This window comes from Dasypus novemcinctus, chromosome 12 (assembly GCF_030445035.2).
Source record: "Dasypus novemcinctus isolate mDasNov1 chromosome 12, mDasNov1.1.hap2, whole genome shotgun sequence".
Classification (NCBI taxonomy): domain Eukaryota; kingdom Metazoa; phylum Chordata; class Mammalia; order Cingulata; family Dasypodidae; genus Dasypus; species Dasypus novemcinctus.
Window position 1 is genome coordinate 16,307,759 of NC_080684.1, and position 20,868 is coordinate 16,328,626.

Below are 20,868 nucleotides of genomic sequence, written 5' to 3' on the forward strand. Positions count from 1 at the left end.
CCTGGCCGGGGGCTCCCCCCTTCACCTCCCCACCCCCTGCCCCAACCCGGTGCCACCGGCCTGTCATTCTGAGAGCAGTTTTAGAACCTGAAGGCCCGGCAGGGCGCAGCGGATGCCCCGGACGTGCCGGCGTGTGGGGCCAGCAAAACAAGACGGTTACTGCCGCGCCGCCGAATTCCCCCACCCCGGGCTCTTTCCGAACCTGCCGCTCCCAGCCTGCCCCCCTTCTCCCTGCCGTCCGGGGAGCCGAGCGAGCCAGAGTCAGGTCCCTGGAAAGGGCGCTCGGAGGCGCGCTCCCGGCCGGCGCGCGCCCCTCCCTCGCATCCCCACGACCCCGGGGCGGGAAGGCCCACGCTTTCCAACGGCGACCGGCGGGTCCCCAATCCCTGCAGGCAGCGTGGAAGTAAAAGGCAGTGGCGAGGCGGGGTGGGGATGATGCCTCGAGCCCAGGGTGCCTCTCCGTCCAGGGGCCCTCCCCGTCCTGCTCGGGGAGTTGTCCGCGGGCAGGGTTGAGCTTGGGCAGCGAGGGCCAGGGAGGCGCAGGAGTCCAGGGGGTGAAGGCGCCGCAGCAGAGGGCAGAGAGGCCCGGGACGCACAGCCTTGGCAGTGGGCAGAGGGAGGGCGACGGAGAGGGGCTCTTCTCTTCCCGGAGGGCGCCTCCAAGGAAAGGGCAGGCTGGCAGCACCTTCCTGGGTCCCCCAGGGATCGCTCCCGGGGAGGAGAGGCTGGAGGTGAGAGAGTGTGGATGCTGCAGACCTCGTGTGGGAACCTCACGTCCAAGCTGCTGATGTGAAAGTTAACCTCCGAGGAGAGGGGTCAAGGGGCAGAGCTGCAGGTGGACCGGAGCGGGGCATTTCCTTCTAGCATTATACAGAGGCAGTGCTTGAACCCCTCTGGGCGGGCGCTAGGAGGGAGGCCGGAGCATCCAGGCAGAGAGCCACGTTTGGGCCCAGACGCTCCTCCCCGCCCTCTCCCCTACCCAGGGCCCCTGCTCGGCCAGCCTCGCCCCTCTGCCCCAGCTCCTCTCTCTCTGGATCTTGCCCTTCTCTCTGGTTCTGTCCTCTCTTCCAGGGCCCCTCTGGCCTCAGCTCTTCTCTCAGTGATTCCTGAGCCAGACAAATAAATACCAGTGGCCACAGAGACAGCCGGGCTAGGCCCAGGGGAGGGACTTGGCACCGCGGCTCCCCAGGTGGGGAGGATGGGGAGGAAGGGAATGAGGCAGGAGGAAGGTGAGGCAGGAAGGTCAGGAATGGGGTGGAGCTTGAGAGCTCCTGTAGAGAGGCTGCCTCCTTCCCACCCCCAGCGGGTTCCCAGGAAGGGAGGCCTGTGGAGGAAAAAGCCTGCTCTCCCGAGCACGGCCTCTTCCACTCCTCCTCCTCCTGTCGTCCTCTGCCGGCGTTTGGGGGCTGCTGAGGGGAGGAGACCCTGCTATCTTCCGTGCCAGGCAGGCGGTCGGCAAGTCAGCCGCCACGGTCTGCCCAGGTTCCCCACCTGGATGGAGGCACGTCCCCAGCACGGCTCAGAAGCACCGAGGGCGGGTTTCTAGCCTGGGGAGGTGAGACGGCATCAAGGTCACCTTCCCAGAGAGGCCTCCCCTGGCCACCCCAGCCCAAGAAGTCCCACTTAGTTATTTTCTGTTGCTGTCCCGGGTTCATTTCCTTCTGAGGGCTTGTCACGATAGGTAACTACGTACCCATCCACTCATCTCTGTACTTGCTCACTTGTCACTTGCCGTTTGTCTCTTCCACTACAGTGGAAGCTCCCTGAGGCTAGTTCTGCCTCTGTGTTCCCGCTGTACCTGGGCCTGGTGCCTGGCACACGGCAAGGCTCCGTGAGGTCAGCTGGATGGCCGGCCTTGTAAACAGGGCCCCTGTTTGCCGGCATCGCCTTTAGGGTGGCTGCTCAACAGTTCCAGGATTTCCCCCAGAGGAGGAAGCAGGAAGTAACAGGAAGAGGAAGGGCCGAAGGTTAGGACCCTGGAGGAAAGACGAGGGCCCCCGTGAGCCCCGGCCGGCCCCACCCGGCCCGCTCCGTCACACTGACGTCGATGTGCGCGCACAACGAGAATGCACGGGTGAGTGGTGAGTCCTGGATGGGTCTTGAAAGGTGGCACTTGTCTTGGCTCTTTATAGCCCTGTGACCTTGGGCAAGCCTGAGACTTTCTATGGATCTCAGTGTCTTAAAAAAAAAAAATGAAGATTTTATGTGATCTATGTATCTTTAAAAAAAAAAAAAAGATAATAAATGAAGTCTATTTCATCTAAAACAAAAAGAAGAGCCTGGACCAGATCGGTGGTCCTCAAATAGTGGCTTTGCACCCCAGAATCACCTGAAGCACATGCTGGAACCCAGTTCATCTGCCCTTTCCCTGCAGATGCTGAGTAGTTCTTTGCTTTGAACGCCCTCCCTGGGTAACTCTGAAGCTCAAGGCATCTGAGGACTAGGGAGGAGATGCAGCCTTATCAACCAACAACTGGACGTCTATTAAAAAGCCATTCCCGCCCAGGTACACAAACCCCCAAACACGTCCATCTACCCCACGCAGAGCCATAAAATTGCAAAAGTGCACGCTGTGCAGCTCTCACACATTTTACCGTACGTGTGCATACTCCCCAAACACCCACCGCAGAGCTGCCTCGTGGGTCGCAAATTGCCAGCGAACCACACACACGTCTGCCTACTCAGCCCGGGGACACAGGCACCCACCACTCACCCAGTGCTCATACGTCTACCCATACTAAACACACACACTATCCTGAATTTATTTTGCCTCTGGGATCAGGTCCAGGACCAAAGGAGTTATGCTCTGCTGATGAAAACATCCCTCCCGCCTCCGCCACCCCCACCCCTACCCCTTGCCCCAGGCAGTGCGCTCTTGCAGTGCGAGGAGGGGGGAGGCCGCTGGAAGAGGGCAGTGGAGAGATGGGATGAGGGGAAGCAGCGGCTGCTGCCAGCGACTCGGGGTGCACGGGCCCACCCCAAAGTCCAGCAGCTCCCCACTCTTCCCCTTCCCTGCGGGAGGTGCAAAATGGTGTCCAGCCAGCTCGCAGCGCACTGCGCACTCTCCCAGGTTCTCAGGCCTGGTCCAAGGGCATCCAAAGGGTCAGGGTGGTGGCTAGGTCTGGGGACTCCTCCTCTAATGCTCAGGCCTCTAAGGAAAGGGCTGGCTGGGGGCGCCTTCCTGCAGCCCGAGAGCCTGGGTCCCCCAGGGAAGGTTTCCACAGAAACAGGGGCGAAAATATTACAGGGAAACACAATACCCGGCAGGGTCACCTGCTGACCGAGCTTCCTGCTGCGTTGCCCACCCCCCCCGGCCCGCTGCCCTCCCGGCCTCCTTCCCCAGCCTCAGTCTGGGCCTCCTGGCCAATGCTCTCTCCTTCCTGCATTCCCTGGGTTGGGGGAGCCGGTCTTAGGCAGAAACTCTGCCCCTCAGGGGCTCTAAAAACATCAGAGATGGCCCAGAACTGAGCCCCCCACCCTTAGTCCCTGCTCCTCTCCCACCATCACTACCATAGGAAATCAAAGCTTCCTGCCCCAGAGGAAGTGCCCCGTGCAGTAAACGAATCCAACACACACACGGGTGCAGGCCTGGGAGCCTCGGGGAGGACACATGCCCTTCCCCCCGCCTGCCATGCCGGCCCCCGGCCCTGCTTCCAGCAACAGCCCGCATCCCCCTGGACGCCCCGGCTCAGGCCTGCCTGACTCCAGACCAGGGTCCGGGCCAAGGTCGGAGAAGGCCGGGAGGCTGGGCACGGGCACAGTCAGGACACAGCGTGGCTGCCCTTGCCTGGCTGGCTGACCCTGGGCCTTGATTGAGCTCAGCTGCTGCCAACTTTGGAAGTGACCAGCAGCTCTTAGAGAAAGGCTGGGAGACAGAAGCCCAAGAGGCGGTGGGAGTTACACGGCCGTCTGTCTGTCTTCCAGGTCCTGGGGCATGAAGGCCCACCCTGACAAGAGGGTCCCCCGCCCCCACTGCACCTGAGTTCTCACTCGAAGACTGGAGGAGGGGCCAGAGAGAGGCAAGAGTCCCTCTCACGCTCAGAAGCCACCAAGGACTAAGGCCGAGGTCTGTTATCTCGGGGAAGTGCGGGTGTGTGTGTGTGTGTGTGTGTGTATAACAACAGTCCTCATAGCCCACAGTTAGCAGAGCTCTGGGAAGTGCACTTGGAATTGTCTCCCCATTTTATTGACGGGGAAATGGAGCTTCAGTGTCAAAGCAGCTTGACAGGTCGGAGTTTAGGCAGGGCAAGACCTAGACTGCAGCCTTCTCAGCCTTAGGATCCTGGCTTAAGACCTGGCGCCCAGACACCCACTCAATGTAGGCTCAGGCTGAGGAGCACAGAGGCCTCAGGAGGACATGGCCCCGTGGCCATTCTAGATGTAACGTGAAGAGACCAAGCTGAGCCTGCCAGAGCAAGGAGCATCCGGGCGTTAAGGCAGGGGGGGAAGAGTCCCGGTGGGTCCAAGCCCTGACTCCAGGGGACATCACAGCAGGGTGCTGGTCAGTGCCTCAGTTTTCTCAGAGGTGACTGTAGAGAAGAGGTAAGTCACTTAATGACCAGGGTGGGCAGAAAGAGAGAGCAGAGAGCAGGAGGAGGAGCAGTGAAGACACTGAGCAATAAGGAGCTAAGGGGTGGTTTGCCGACGCTGGAGAGGGGCCTGGAAAGGTACTGGAGGGCTGGTATAAGAAATGTGTCTGGCCGTCTAAGCCACTGCAGGAACCCAGCCTGCGGGGCCCTGTTGGGAAGGGGCCACCGACGTGCCCATTAGGGGGTGGGGAACTGAGTCACGGTGTCCTAGCTGGGGGGCAGGGGTCTTGAGGAAGGACCTCCCCCCCCTTGTCCAGAAAACAGATCTGGGGAACGAGGCTGATGAGTCCGGATGCGAGTTACGAGCAGGGCCGCTGAGGGCCCATGCCCCACTCGCACCCTAGAAACTGGCAGGCAGAGGCGGGCCTCAGGCAGACCTCGAGTTGGGGTGTGGGGAAGGACAAGCAGCAGCAGGGCAGCCGATGGCCAGATGCGGGGGGGAGGCCTCTGGGGGTGCAGGCTGGCCAGCAGGACAAAGTAATGGCCTGGACTTGTGGGAGGAGCAGTCATGGCTGGCGAGGTCAGACCCCAGTGGGCAGCCAGGGGGAAGGAAATGGGGGTGGGGGCAGCTGAGTTGCTGCAGGCAGGCCCCAGAGGGCTCTCCCTCGGCCCACAGGGCTTGGGGCTCGGGTTGTAGGAGCCCAGCTCACACTCCGCAGCACCAGCAGACCCCAGGCCCGGGTGCTGCACATCCTGTCCCCCACCCCTCTGCGCAGCCTGTGGTCTCCCACCTCGCCGCACCTCTGCCAGCACCCGTGCAGCTCTCTTGGGCACAGGTGTCTCTCCACCCTGATGGGTGAGCCAGGGTGGGAGGCGCTGCTCGGGAAAACCTCCCTGCCGGGGACCCTCCCTCCAGGGCACCCATTTCCCCACTGAAGGGTGGGGTAGGGCCCTGCCAGGTTCCGCGGGATCCCCGTAAGTCCGGCCCCAACTCGGCGGGTCCTGCCCTTTGCCCTCGCGCCTCCAAACCTTCCGCTGCGGAGCACCGCCCCCTCCCCGGGTCGCGGCGACCGTCCCTCCCTCCCCGGTTTCCCAGCTCGTCCGCCCCGGGAGCCGGGGGAGTGGGACTCCGGGCCCGCGCACCGGGCGGCCCGAGGGCCTCCGATTCCCTCCCTCGGGCCTGTCGCTGCCCCGGGGCGGGCGGATGTGGGCGCCCCGCGGGAGGCCCGAGTCCTCCGGCCCCGGAACCAGCCCCGGCCGGGAGGCTGCCGGAGCCCCGCGGAGCCGGGCGGGGGGCGCGCGCCGGGCCGGGCCCGCAAGAGCCGGCCGGAGCCCGAGCCGGAGCCCGAGCCCGGGCGGGCGGGCGCTGGAGCGCGGAGCGCGGCGCGCGGGGCGGGGCGGGGGGCGGCCGCCCGGTACTCACCAGCGCCGGGGCTGTGCATCCAGGGGCCGGGGCCCTCAGAGCGGGGGGCTCATGGCGGGGCGGGGGGCTGGGGCGCCCGCCTCACATCCCCCCAGTCGCCGGAGGCTGCAGAGCGACTGCGAGACGGCGAGAGGAAGGGAGGGGGCCGGGAGGGGGAGGGCCCTGGCAGCCCGGCCGGCCGGGTAGGATGACAATGGAAGGAAATGCTTTATCTGAGGCGGAGAGCGGGCCAAGGGGGAGGGGAGGGAGGGGGCCGGCGCTCGCGGCCCGGGACGCACAGCCCCGGCGGGCGCCGCACGGCGCGGCGCAGAGGCGGGCCGGGGCAGCCCGCGCGGCCGCCGAGGCAGCGCCGAACCCGGAACGCGGGGCCGCCGCGCTCCCGCCCGCCCCGGCCCGCGGCGCGCCGGCCCGCACCCAATTCCCGGAAACCCGGAGACCTGAGCGCACTCGCCCTCGGAGACCCAACGTACACGCGCGTGCACCCATGTTTACACGGGGGGGCCGAAGCCTTTACACGGACGCACACCCCAGGGAAGGGCCCCCGTGCACCCACCTCCGCCCACGTACGGTCCACATGCGCACAGCTACCCCTAGGCGCGGTCGGACGCGCGTGGAGTCTCCCGTCCCACGCGAGGAATCACGGACAGAGACCCCCTGCTCCCCGCGACATCACACGCACAACTTGCCTGAGGAAAGTTCCAGGATCTGATTTGAATCACTGCCCAGCCCTCCCCTCCTGGCACCCCCCCCCCAGCCCCCCAGCCCCTGCTGAGGGGAACAGAAGGGTCCAGCCTGTTCCTATTAAAAGAAAAAGGGGTGGTGCGGTGCGGATTTTGAAAGTTTTCTTTTTTTAAAGAAATTTCTCAAGGGATTTCCTTCCCTCCTCTTCCTCTCTTCCTCCCATTCCTCTCCCCCACGATCCCCCCTCCTTCTTCCCCCCTCCCCGTCCCTATGAGTCAAACTTCAGCAATGTGCCCAGTGTCTCCCCGTGCAGTACAGCGAATCACAGAAATGTTCCAGTCTGTGTGTCGGAATGCGGCCGCCTCCAGCCCTCCCTCCACTAATCAACCCTGCTCAGGGCCGGCTGTGCGCAGCAGCCCTCCCCCCCCACCTTGTAGATGGTCGTGGAGGTCAGATTCAGGGGTCAGGGGCTGAGGACCTCACCACTGGGCTGCACAGCCCAGCTTGTCAGCTGTCAGCCTTGGGGCCGTCTGCTGGGTCAGACACCCAGCCCAGCCTGGGAAGGCCCCAAACCCAGAATCACTGGGCCCTCCTGTCCTGCGAGGCGCCGCTGCTGGAAGGCAGGGGGCAGTTGTCCTCCGTCCCCTACTACCTCCTTCAAACCTAGAAACCCCAGGAGTCCCTGGGTGCTACAGAGGGAGAAACTGAGGCAGTGTCTAGAGGCAGAGCCATGTCAGATCGGACAGAGTCTGCAATGGCCTAGGACAGCTCGGCCTTGTCTAGGGAGGACTTTTGACCATCGGTTGCTCATCCCCCCAGGCAGCACAGCTCAGGCCTCACACACCTGTTGCTACCTGGGCTGTTCAGCCGCTGACTTCCTACTTCAGCCCCTGTCCTTGTCCCAGAGCCCGCTCAGCAGGCAGATCCTACCCCTGCCCTTGCTCACTTCCCTTCACCAACTCCTTTCCTGGCATCCAAGCCCTCCTACAACACGGTAGCATACTACACTCCCTGCCCCCCCCCCCTTGTTTTTTGCCATTCTTCTGATCAGTGCCTCCTGACCCAAGTGTTACGTTATTACTTAGTGCTCAGTAATATGAGTTGCTGTCGTTACTATTATGATGTCAGCCAAACTGGGTTGTCGGGGGCTCTCCATGATGTCCTCGTGCTTTCCCACCCTCTTGCTCTTGTTCTTGATGTTCCTTCCAGAAGAAATGTCGTCTCCAGTCCCTTTCTCCACCTGTTGAAATCTGGCCCGTCCTCCAGAGCCATAGCCTAAACCTTCCCCAGGAGTCTTGCCCTGATTCTATAACGAGGGGGACCCTTTCCTTCCCTCGAATGACCCAGCATATGTCATTCTTTCTCTGGGCATTTATCCTCATCCAGCTAATCTAGTTGTCTCAATTCTCCTCCTTCTTTCCCAAGAGCAGTCAAGAGTGGAAATTCCCTGAGCCCAGCAGCTGCCTTAGTCATGGGCTATCCCGTGCAGGGCCTTGCTGAGGCTCTTGCCCAGAATCCAAACTTGGTGTGGGTACCTGTTGAATTGGGACGAGTGTCCACGGTCCCTGGGGACTGTCCCCCAGCTGGACACTCCCAGTACACCCCTGTTTCATGACTGTCCACACTGGCTCTGCAGGACACATGTGCTTCTAATTCCCGTAGGTTTACCCCAGCCCTCGCTGCCGAACCAGATGTTTGCTGTCCCCCGAATCCCTCCCCAGTGTCCCTCTGAAAGAGTGGCTTGGTTACTGCAGACTCCAGCCTCTCCCCTGCTTTCTCCCTCCGCCAGCCCCACAGTGCGCCCCTCCGCCCCCTAGCCCCCACCCCACCATACACCCCGGGACCCCTGTCGTTATACCTGTGCTGAAGCCGGGCCCTGGATTGATCCTTTTTATGATGTACAGCATTAGTGCATTTGTTTGTGAGCCTTCTTTCTCTTTTTGACCTGATCGCTGAGCCCTCCAGGCAAAGAAGGGGTGTCCCCCTCACATCTCTGTGCCCACAGTTTCCAGCACATGACTTTCTACACACACTGGGACTTGCTGCCTCTAAAGTGTAGACAGAGAGAAAGGCAGCCTGCGGGACCCACATCTGGGAAGCTGGACTGTGTCCCTCTTTCCCTGGCCAGCGTCACTACCCGCCCCCCTACACACACACACACACACACACACGCACGCACGCACACAGCAGGGTCCAAAGCCAGTTTCTAAGTCACATGGTCCCTGCTGGGCTATGTTAGAGAACCCCCAGGAATCAAAGAGACATGAGACAGGAAAAACTCAGGTGTCTCTCTCTCCTCTGCTCTGGTTGCCACAGGAAGCTTTCTTTAAAAGGTTCTTGGGTCCAGGCCTCTCACCACCTGCTCACCTAGCAGAAGAGACCGCCTCAAAGGGCCTGCCTGGGCTTCCTTGAGTCTAGCCTGGGCTCTGTGGTCAGTTCAGAGTCTGAGGGTGTCCCCTCTGCTTCCCTGTGGCCTTCTCTTTCTCCTTCTCTCCTGTTGCCCTTAGTTAGCTACCTTTTACTACTGTTTACCTATAGCAGTCCTCTGCTATCCCTTTTACAAACATTATTTATTCTTAGCAATAACTCTTGTTATGCCCATTTTATAGATGAGAAAACCTAGGCTCATAAAGGTTAAGGAACTGACCAAAGTCACACGGCTAGTAATTGGTGAGGTCATTCATTCAACGGATAATATTGGTTGCCCACCTTGTGCCAGAATTCAAAGCTCCAAAAGTCATCTGGTCTAAACCACAGGGCTCTGAGGCCTCTCCTGTCCCATCTTCTAGAGGTGGCTGCAGGCTCAGCTGCTCTACCCAGCCCAGGCTTCTCACACACTTCCCCATGAAGCTTCCTGGAACCAAACACTGCCCATTCCACGAGGCCTCAGTGAGATCTGCGAATGGACAGCCACTGCATTGGGCTGGGTTTGGATCTGCATTCCGGTTTCTGGGCCCTGGGGAAGTCCACAGGGACTTGGACCTGGGGGTTAGTTAATAAGTGAGGCAGGTTCCCAACTTCCAAATAAAGGGTGTTATGGGGCCAGATATAAGAAGAACAAGGGAGGAAGGAAGGGAGGGAAGAAGGCTAATTAGGATTTCTTGAGTGTCTCCTATGTGTCATGCAGTTCAAAGCCCTTTCACTTTTATCTCATTATTATCCCCATTGTTTCGGTGAGTAAACTAAAACTCGGAAAGAGAATTTGCCCAAGGTCACAGAGCCGGTAAGTATTTATTCCCAAGTGCATCTGATTCAGTTTCTCGTGGCAGGTCAGGACAATAGAGAACCTGCTGCAGGGTCTCTCCTGCCCAGTGCAGTCTGGCTAGTTGAGATCCCTGTTGATCTGTGCACGACCTTTTAGACGCCAAGTTTCCTGCCTCCCTGAGCCCGTCTCCTCTCTTAGTTCCAAGCCTTCCCTGCACAGGCAGGGTCAAAGGAGCCGTGGAGGATTCTGGATAGGGAGTGGGGGGTGTGGCTTTGAGGGGCAGTAGGCAGCCCGAGTCAGGAGGTACCCCATCCTTCTGGGCCAGGATTAGATGGATAAGTCAGAAGAGAGTGGGCCTTGCTCTAAATCCAGCTGGCTCAGGTTGGGAGGGAGATGAAAGTGGGAACTGAGGCAGGTGGGGAGAAACTAAGCTAGCCCCCACCCCCGTCCCCATACCTTCCTCCAATGTCAACAAAGGTGCTGTGGTTTCCCCTGTGGTCTGTTGCCCTAGACACCTGCAGCTCTGAGTGTGTGTGTGCCTATATGCCAACAGCGGTGGGGGACACAGGGAGAAAGCAGTGGGACAGGATGGGGAGGGGCAGGAAGCCAGAGAGAGGCGTCCTCAACCCTAAGATGAAAAGGTACAATGAGCGCAGAAGATGGCAGGGATGTCCCCCTTGGACATGCCAGGTCCAGCCAGGCTCATGAGGGGAGAGCTGGAGGAGAGAGGTGTACCAGGGCCCTGGGCTGGGAGCCGGGCTCTCGGGTTCTAGGCCCTGCTCTGCCATGAACCACCTGGGTCCCATCTCTCAACCCCTCCGTTTCCTGCTCCGTAAAATGGTTGTACCTTGGCTCTACCTCACAGGGCGGGTCTGACATCCTAGGGATAACTGGCACCCCAGTTTGTACCACTGTAAGTTTCAGAATTATTGCCCGCCAGTCCAAGAAATATTAGAATTGCTTATTTGAGCCCCCTGAGTAAAGGACACACATCTCACATCATGGCAATAAGGAACATTAAAGTCAAAAACAAAAACATGGCCTCTGCCCTCAGGTTGATCACAGTGCATTGCAGAAACAAGCACATAAAATATCTGAAAGCCTCTTACAGAGCCAACTGTTCCCGCATCTCACCCACTGTCCGTGTGATCAAGGCTACGGCAGGACCTCTCTGGGTGCCAGTTTTCTCATCTCTCCAGTGAGGGGCCTGGTTTAGGCCATCTCTTCTTATTCCTTTGCGTCGCTAGCAGTCCCCTGGTTGTTACCCCTATGTGTAAATGAGGGCATAGCAAAGAGGAAAGCCCTGCGCAGAGCCGAGCACAGCAGGGCCCGGATGGAGAAGGCAGGGTTTGAACTGGGATCTAAATGTGACCATGGGGGGGGGGGTGGGCGGGAAGGGGGGGTGACATTCCAGGTGGGGAGAATGGCATGTGCAAGGGCGCGGCAAGGAAGCAGGGGGTGGCAAAGAGATTAGCGGCTCAAGAGCCAGCTTGGTGAGGATTGGAAGGAGCGTGGGTAGGGAGCCGGGAAGGGACGCGTAGAGGGGGCAGTGCCGGGGGCTGCAGCAGCTCATGTGGGAAAGTGGGGTGGTGAGGGCGGGGAACACGGGTGGGGAGAGCCTCTCTCGGCGGCCCCAGAGTTCAGCGCCAAAGCCCATCAGCCAAACTCCACCCGGGAGAGAGGGAGAGAAGGTTCCAGTGCCAAGAGGCCCCGCCTACCAGGGAAGGCCCATCCTTCCTTTTCTCTCCCGGCCTCACTCCCAAGCCTTTAAGCAGAGCCTTAGTGAAGATGAAGATGATGAAGATGATGATGACGATGATGATGACGATGATGATGATGATGAAATAACTGCTCACCACCTCTCACTGATCAAGCCCCACAGCACCAAAGCCTCTCGAAGGGGTGGTTGCACTTACTAGAATCTTTGCTCCCAGAGCTCTAAGTGCTTTCTAGTCTAGGGGGGGTCCCCAAACCTGGCACTCTATCAAAATCACTTAGGATAACCTGTGAAAAACGGGATCCTGCGCTCCATCACAGACAGTATCAAACTTTTGTGGGGGGAGGAGGAGGTGACGGTGCAGTACCCAGGAGTCTCCAGCTCCCCAGGTCATTCTAAGGTGTGGTTAGGTTTGGGAAGCTCTGATCTAATCCAACCCCTTGCTTTACAGATGGGGAAACTGAGGCCCAGAGGGGGAAAATAGCTTGCTGGAGATGACGTGGTTAATTGGTGAAGGGCAGGCACGGAGCTCGGGCAATCTGGCTTCCAGGTGAGCGCTCCTTCACACCTGGCACGGCCAGCTCTGGAGATACCTAGGCCGGCAGAGGTCACGGGCAGGGAGGCAACCAGTGAGCCAGACTGCAATCATGACAAAACGCCTTTCCGCAACCAGCTCTCCATTACCCGCTCCCAGGGGCCCCTGCAGGGAGGCCGTGATCCCCCCATTGGTGACCTGTGGGTTCGGCCTTCACCTGCCTCCAGCCGGATCCTGGGTGGCCCCAGTGGCTGTACTGGCCGAAGGGCAGGACCTTGCTTTGCCACAAATCATCCTCATTTCTCTTTGGAGGCCCCCACCACCAGCCTGGAATCTGCAGGGGAGACCACTGAGGAGGCCCTGGCTGAAGGACACTCCCCTTTCCTTCCCTCTGGATGATGCCCCGTGTGCTGGGGCAGGGGAGGCAGGAAATGATGGCGGGCGTGAGGGTGAAGCGGGGCTGAGGGTGGTCCAGGAGCACCGTCCGCCTCCTCTCCGTCTCGTCGTATTTATTGATCAGAGCATCCTCTCTGTGCCGGGCACTGGGCCGGGCTCCTGGGCACAGAGGCAAAATGAGGTCCAGTGCCTGTCGTGGAGGAATTCATCCTTCCTGGGGTGCAGGATGCATCTCAGAAAAGAACCCGAGGGTGGCAAGAACTATCAGAGGAGGGGCTCGAACAAGGGGTGCAGAAAGGGGACGGGGGGAGGCAGGGTCACAGAAGCTCCGAGTTGGAAGGGACCCGACAGATCATGGGATGGTTGTCGGCCAGGGCAGTGGTCCTGCTCTCACCTGTCCCCTCTGTGCCTCTGTCCCCGCAGGTCCCTCACTCTGGCTTGGCCTGCATGACTGGTGGCAGGGACCATCCAGACACCTTGTCCCTTTGGGCAGACCTGAGGCCTGGACTCTTGCATCCCCTGTGCTGAGATTGCCAGGGACCATTTAGAAACACGGAGAGGAATGGATGGAGGGAGTGGTGTAGCGCTGTGGATAAGAGCAAGTATTTGGAGTCCAGCTGCTCGGGCTGGAATCTGCCACTTATCCACTGCGTGATCTCAGTCACATCATTTGGCCTCGCTGAGGCATGGCTTCCTGGCTGCGAGCTGGAGGACCAAGTGTCGACTGCATTAGTGCTGTCGTGAGGATTTATGGTGCTGGGGTGTACAAGTGCTTAGCACGGCGCCTGGTACACGCTGAGCTCTGCTGCTATTGCAGCCCGAACGCTGCCATTAGTTACAGAAGAAAAACAACGTCCCGTCTCTCTCTGAGCCTCAGTTTCCATCGACGAAATCAATCCCGAAATAAGTACCGACCCGATTTACGCAAACGGATCCACGTGAGGCCTACAGCCCAGGCTGACCCTTCTGGGGTGTGCAGTCTATGGGAACCTTCTCCTACCCTCCCTAGCTACCCGGGCCTTGTCTCGGAGCTGAAGGAAGCCTGGGCCAGCCTGCCAGGAATGCCGTCCCGGCCGGAGACAGGGCCTCGCCTCCTCTCCCGAATCCTGGCACCGCACATCTGGAGTGATCCATACATCTGGCTGCATCCCCTGGGGCAATGGCCACAGCTGCTGACATTTGAGAGAGGAAAGATGCAGGGCCTGGGGGGCTATAAATAACTAAGGGGACCAGGGGGACAAGGTTGACCTTTGGGGGGCCGGAGCAGCTGGCGACTTCTCCCTCCCCACTTGGGTCCAGAGCCAGAGTTTTAGCAAAACAGGAAGCAGCAGCAGCAGCAGCTGGGAAAGTAGGAGTGGTTCCCCTTCCCCCACTTGCCTGGGGCCTTCGGATCCCGGCCAGGACCTGGAGAGGTGGCGTCACTGGGGCAGGAGAGGGAGGGGCGGCCCACGGCCACTGTGGGGCCCAGCTCCCGGTGCCCTCGAGTGAGGCGGAGGGGAAGGGTGGCCGAAGGGTGTGCCCGCCCCTCCAGGGTCCCGCTGTTCTTTCTCTTCCCCATCAGTGGGATAACAGGAAGGACAGGCATTAGCCACAGAGCACCCAAAGAGCCTGCACCTTTTGTATCTAGAGGCCCAGGATCAAGTCGTCCCCCCCACCCCCCGACTACAGGTGCACGGAGCCTAAGCCCGTGGAGGTGGGAAAGAGGCCGTGGGCAGGAGGAAGCTCGCTCCCGGCTTCTGCAGGGAGATGGAGAACCTCCCCGCGGACCACCGAGGTGATGGGAGCCGTGCTCCGGGGTGGCTGGGTGGCTGCTTCTCCAGCTTGCCAGGACATCGGTGGGGACCACCTTAGGGGAGCCAAGTCCCAGCTCGGACAGCCTTGAGTCAAGGGCGAAGGAATCACCCAGGAGGTGCTGCTTTGCTGTGCTTTGCCTGGAGGAGACCGGCCACTCAGAACCGGTCCCGGCGACCTCTGGTGGGGACTTCGGCTGACCCTCACCTTCATGCGGTCTGCACCTAGAAATGCCGCGGCCCGTCATGCCGGTGGCGCTCGCCTGGTCAGCCTGGAGCCCCGGGTTTCACCCGTGGGCACGGTCAAGAAACAACAATGCGAGCCACATACGTAACTTGAAATTTTCTCATAGCCATGCTAGAAGGCATAATGATGAACAGATGAAATTAATTTAACAAGGATTTATTTAACCCAGTATAGCGGGAATAGACTCTTTTCAGCTGTAATCAATATAAAAATTAATGAGATATGTTACATGTGTTTTCATATGAAGGCTTTGAAATCCAGCATGCATTTTATACCTAGAGCACGTTTCAATTTGGGCCAGCTGCATTTCAAGTGCTCAGGGGCCACGTGTGGCTAGTGGCTACTGCCCTGGGCAGCACAGGTCTAGATGCTGTGTGGGTTGACCTCTCTCTTTACCCTTTCCAGTCCCTTGCTGGGAAGGTGGCCCAAGCAGGGAAGGAGGCGGCTTAGGCCAATGGTAAGGGTGAATTTGCTCTAGGAAGGGCAGCCACCCACTTGGGCTTTCAAGCACCTCCTGGGAGCCAGTCCTAGTACACAGGCAAGTAGGGAAACAGAGTCACAGGGAAGCTTTCCCCTACAGATGGCCCTCTCCTCTCTTCCTTCTCCTCTTCCTCTGAGCTGAAGGTCAAAGGACTCTCATTTCCTCTTCAGGTGTGCTCACCCCTGCTCTTTCCCCTTCCAGATACAACCCAAACCCCAGAGGCGTTCTGGTAGCAGAGTTAGAGAATGTGAGAGGAGAAGCAAATTTGGAAAAAAACTACAGAACTGAGCTGTGGGCATGTTTGGTTGGAGGAGCTGGTGGGATAATTGCAGGAGGTGAGTGGACAGCTGCTATCTGTAGCTAAGAGGGGGAGAGAAGGAGGAATAAAGATCAGGCGGAGCTGCGGGAGGCTTGGGTGAGATCACCAGAGTGGGTGGGTGGGGAAGAGAGGAGAGGAGAGAAGGACTGGGACCCGGAAGCATGCTAAATATAGAAGCCTGAGAAAACAAGGCTTTCAGGTAGGCAGAGGGGTAGAAACCAGAGGAGGCTGAGGAGCCTTCCGGGGTGTCAGTGAAGCAGGAGAAAGTTCCATCAAAATCCAAAGTGGGAGAGAGTGTCCTCGAGGAGGGATTTGCATGTGATTGGAACTGACAGTGCTTTAAAATCATTCCGACAGAGAGCGCTCCCACCAATTGACCAGAAACACTCAAACGGTAGTCTCAAGTTCAAAGCTCAGAAGCAGACTTTTCCGGGAAAGAGGAAACCCAGTGAGTAAGCAAAGGTAGGAGAATGTTCAAGCCGGTCATAACCAAAGGAATGACAATTCATATAGGATGAAACCGGGTGCCATTTTCAAACAGAAGGGAGAGCCCGGCCATGTGGTAACGGTGTAACCTCTTTTGGAATCGTGATGACTATGTATCATAAGAACTATAAAATGTTTTTATCTCCTGGCTCAATTAGCCCCACTCTGGGAAATGTGCCCTGAACTAGAGTTCAGTGACCAAAATCCAGGGGGGGGGGGGGGGCGGGGGCTGAATATGTGCAGAATAATGTTTACCAGCACACTTCTAATATGGAAAATTAGAAACAATTAGAACACCTACAATTGGAAAGTTGTGAGTTAAATTACGATGTTTCCACCTAATAGAAAATGATGAAACTGTTAAAAAAGATGAAAGAGATGCTTTTGAATGCAACATTGCATCACAGGGCAAGTAAGATTTGTACATGCCCTGCGATGGCAACTGATATATCTAAAAACAAAAAACATAAGCCTGGAAGAAAAGCCTGAAAGGAAAGATCGCGCCACACGCAGTGATCCTGCCGAGTGGTATGAGTAGGTGTGTTCTTCTTATTTGAAGATGGACAAAACTGTGCAGCGTGGTGGGGAGCCCCGATTTGGTGAGGAGGAGGTCGTGAACTCATCATCTAACCAGCCCGTATTGGGATCCGCGCGGGCGCTGCGAAGAGCAGCCCAGCGCTGTCCTGATTAGAGGGACGCCCTGCTGGGGGGCACCGGCCAAGTGCTGACCCCAGAGCCCCTGTCTGGATTGCAGGGGGTCTGTCGCTAGAGGCTCCTCTGCCACAGCTTGGGGGGGGGTGGCCCCCCCAGGGCAGGACCCAGGGAGGAACTGGGCAGGCTGGGGGGGGGAGGGGAACAGGGGCCGGCCGCGGTTGAGGGTTGAAGGAGGGGTGTGGGGCTCACGGGATGTGAGGGCCCCTCCACGCTGGGGAAGGGGTTGGCAGGCTGTGGTCGGCCACCTGCTGTTTCACATCACCCCCAAGGCGACAGAGACGTGAGTGGGCCATCACCTCCACCGCCACCCCCCACCCCCCACCCCCCCAGGAACTCTACCTGGCCCCCCAGCTACAGACACCATCCGGCCTGGGCAGCCTCCCGCCCTCCCCCCTCTGCTCTCTTCCTACGGTGACACACGGGGGCCTTGAAATAACACATCTTTATTTACACCATCATTTCCACACAATTTGCCTATGATTCACTTGTTGTCGGGAGGCATTATGACTTCCAGCTCCTGCGCCCAGGGCACGCATCAGTCCTTGCCCCGCTCTGCTTCCCACGGTGGCTGCCCCAGCTCCCGAAGGCCAGCCTCTATCCCCAGCACCCCCTCCCCACCCCACCATGGGACACACCCCCAGTCTTCCCCGCTTGGCCTGGGAGGGGGGGCTGCTGGGGCTGGGAACGGTTCAGCTCGCGCCCCCTTCCACACACAGACCCTGGCCTGAGGGGGGGTCTGCTAGGAAGGCCTGGAGCCCCAGGGCTGGAGATGACTTCCGGGAGCTTCCCCCTGCACGGGACCCCGGCCCCCAGCCCCTCGCTTCCCCGGCTTGGGTTTTCCTCGCGACTCAAGGCCTGCTCCCTGGGTGCCCCCCCCCCCCATGGTGTGTGGGGGGCGGGTGTAGAGTTTCCACTGAGAGCTGGGGCTTAGGGAGAGCCGTCTTCTCACATCCTCCTTACCCAGGCAGGCCAGGGGCCCCCTGCCCTGCCCTCCCCCGAGGAATCTAGGTGAGTCAGGGAGAGAGGTGGGGGGGGGCGGGGAGGAAGAGGGTGGGGGGCGAGGAGGGGGCTGCCGGGAGCCGGGCTGGGGCTGAGGGGAGCTGCTGTGGTCGGGTTATCTGATGTGAGGAGCCAGGTGTGCGGCTTCGGGTCTCTGGGGGTGGGGGAAGCAGCCTGAGGAGGAGGCAGAAACTGCCGAAGCGGTGGGGAGACACAGAGTCACAGGCACGAGAGACAGACGTTGGGGCGAGGAGCGTGGAGTCCTGGGGAGACGCCCCGATCTCTCCCCTCAGGGACCCGCTTTCCCCTTCAAGCTCTGGGGGTGGCCCCAAGGGGGAGGCACGGCCCGGTGCCGCCCCTGGCCCTGGATCTAGCCAGGACCTGCCCCCCACCCCCAGTCCCTGCTCCCAGAGAAGCAGGCAGCCTCCTCCACGCCACAGCCCGGGAGGTGGCAGCGGCAGGGGGGGGCAGTGAAGGTGGGGTCCAGCCTTATCCCCGAATCAGAGCAGTTGGAGGCAGTTGAGGGTCTGTAATCTCGGTTGGGGGTGGGCGGGTGGAGGAGGCTTTGCAGGACGAGATAATGGGATGGAGCAGAGCCTGGAACGGAGAGCCAGGGCCAGGCGCCCGGCAGCTACCTCTCTACCACCTGCACTCCTGCCTCAGCCAGCACAGCCTCCAGCCAGAAGCAGCCTCTGCCCATACCCAGGAGCTGGGGAGTGAGCAGGGCGGTGGGCACCGCAGGCTCAGAGCCTGGCCATGGTGCCAGCTTGGCTCCTCCCAAGAAGGGTCCACCTGGGAGCCCTAACATCCACTTCCTCCAGCCCTGACTTGGGATGAGTGCATATTGGGGTGGGGGGGGGGTGCTCTGTCTCCTGGGGTAGTAAAGGAGAAGACATCTGGTTAGAAGAGAGGCTCCCCAGACGAAGATGAAAATCATCATAATGACGGCTCGGCTTTACTGAGCACTTACTGTGTGCCCACGACAGCTCTAAACACATTATCTTCACTTTACGGATGAGAGACCCAGAGAGGGCACGCAAATTGCCAGCGGTCCCACGGCTAGCAAGTGGGAGGGCCAGGGAGACAGCATGTCTGTGACCATCGCCGTGGGAGAGACCTGCAGGGCCACGCCGGCCCTAGGTAGGCCCCCACTTGACGAAGCCTCGGGGCCTTTGGTTGGCGAGGAACCCCCCCTCTTCAGAGGGACCTGGCAGCCTGGCCCAACCCAGACTCTTGGCCTGGACCAGGTGAGCTATCGGATGGAGAGAGGCTCTCACATCAGTCACAGATCTGGCCCAGGGGTCCCCTCCCCCACAGCCCCTTCTGCAAGGGACCCCTCCCCTCCCCCTGCCTTCCAGCCAGGGTCCACATCCCGCTGCCCCGCTGTGCTAACTGCTGCCAGTCACCATGCTGCGCGCCTCGCTTCACATTATCTTCACGAAAAATCGGCGTCCCCGCTCACAGGTGAGGAAACGGAGGCTCGGGGAGCTCAGGCCGTTCCCCAAGGTCACAGGGCTAGTAAGAGACAGAATCAGGATTCGAGGATGACCTCCTCTTAAAGTCCACGCCTCATCCCTGCCCTCTGCTTCTCTCAGGGCCGGCGAGAGGGGTGGAGAGGGGGAGAGGGGCTCCGCGATAAGAACGTGCTGAATGATGACTGAGCGGACAGACAACGGTCATCTTCCAAGGCAGAGGATTGCAGACGCCACCACGGCCTCCCCAGCCATACCTCTCCCACCTCGGTCCTTCCTGTCAACCCAGCTGGGGGCAGGGAGCCCCTTGGGGTGGGGTCGCTATCAGGGAGGAAGTGGAGCTGGCTTCTTCCCCGTCCCCTTTATCACTGTGACCCAGGGCTGCTCCACAGCCCACCCCTGCTGCTCCCCAGGGGCTCCTGGCTGGAAGAGGGTAAGACCTTGAAATCAGTGGCCAGGGAGAGGGGTGGGGGGGAGCAGCGGAAGCAGAAGGGCCCCGAGGAAGGCGGCCGGGCCGCTCTGAGCCCGGTGCCCACAGTCCTGCCACGCTGGCTGCCTCTCCCGACAGGCTCCCTGGTCCATCCGGCCGCTGATGTGCACATGGAGACACAAGCGCTGGTGTGCCCGCCTCCGGGGCCCCTGCCCTCACCTTAGACCTGGCCCCACGCTGACCGCCGCCAAGACTCACGGGGGTCTGCAGGACCTTCAATTAGATGGGACTGGGTCGGGGTGGCACGGGCCTGACCGGAGACCCAGTTGAACGGAGACCCAGTAGGATTCTGGACCCAAGTTAGAGGGCGACGGGGAGGCCCCCTGGAGCTAAAGGAGGGGTCGGGCTGGGCTCCTTCACGCAATGGCTCTCTTCCGAGTCCCGCGCAGATGGGATTTGCAGAACCATCCAGGTGGGGACGTGATACTTGATCCACCCCTTCCTGCCGCTCCTAGATCAGATATCCCTGGATCCCTGGCCTTTGTCTCAGATCTGCTCTGAGTCTATAAGACCATTCAGGCTCGGTGTGAGACCATGGGGTCCCGAGGAGGGACGGGCTGTGGAAGTGTTGACCATTTCCCCTAATTCCTGTGGATGCCCGGGTCTTTGCAATTACTCCTTCCCCTGAGCCTCAACCTCTCATCACCTGCCCCCTTAGTCTACCTTACCGGGCAGGTCTTGGGCGGCTGAACCCAAATGTTTCCAGTTAAGGCACCGATGTCAGCCCACAGGGGAGCACCGTCCTCGGTTCTGTGGCAGGCAATGCTGTCATCAGTGATTTGATGAGCCTGTCGAAGGTCTGCAGCTGGGAGGGATGGCCGGGATAGTGGGTGATAAAATGAGGATTCAAAAGAGTTGAGCAGCCCAAGAAGTGGGGATACATCCCATCAGAAAAAGTGGAACCAGGATAAATGCAAAGTTCTGCAATTTGGTCCAAAAAAAAAAAAAAAAACACTGCAAATAGAGAATGGGGTCGATGTGGCAGAGGCTTTAGGGAGGTTGTCAGCGTGCAGGTTCAGAAGCCACAGGGACTTAACTTCTCAGTTTCCAAAGTTCAAGGAGAGGCATTTACATTTGCATACGTCTGTTTGCATTTCATTTTCTAGCAGGGACCCAAACAACATTTTTAGAACTCAACATCTATTGTGAAGACCCGCTCTTACATATGCTAGCAGAAGTGGGTAGCACATTGCCTCGCATTCATTCGTCCATCCGTTCATTCAGCAAACATTTATAGAAACCCTACTTTGTTCCAGTCTGGAAGGGAGCCCCAAAAGGCAAAACAGTCACTGAAAACATGTACAATGGACAATCCATTCTAGAATCGAGTGGGTTACAATGCTACCCAGATGGGGAGAGTGGGGGGCGTAGGATATTGAAGGTC

General features: G+C 59.5%; 1 protein-coding gene across 8 annotated transcripts in view; it reads right to left on the minus strand.

Moving 5' to 3' along the window:
• Positions 1–6,309, minus strand: part of HDAC7 (histone deacetylase 7) — a 31,941-nt gene extending 25,632 nt beyond the window's left edge. For 2 of the 8 annotated variants that reach the window (XM_058307881.1, XM_058307880.1), the window contains exon 1: positions 5,953–6,285. In XM_058307881.1, coding sequence (XP_058163864.1) covers positions 5,953–5,971 — 19 coding nt within the window. In that variant the 5' untranslated portion in view covers positions 5,972–6,285. Of the gene's footprint in view, positions 1–5,952 lie in introns of all 8 variants that reach the window. The other 6 variants (XR_011650219.1, XR_011650222.1, XR_011650220.1 and 3 more) reach the window with 6 other exon arrangements.
• Positions 6,310–20,868: the final 14,559 nt, after the last annotated feature.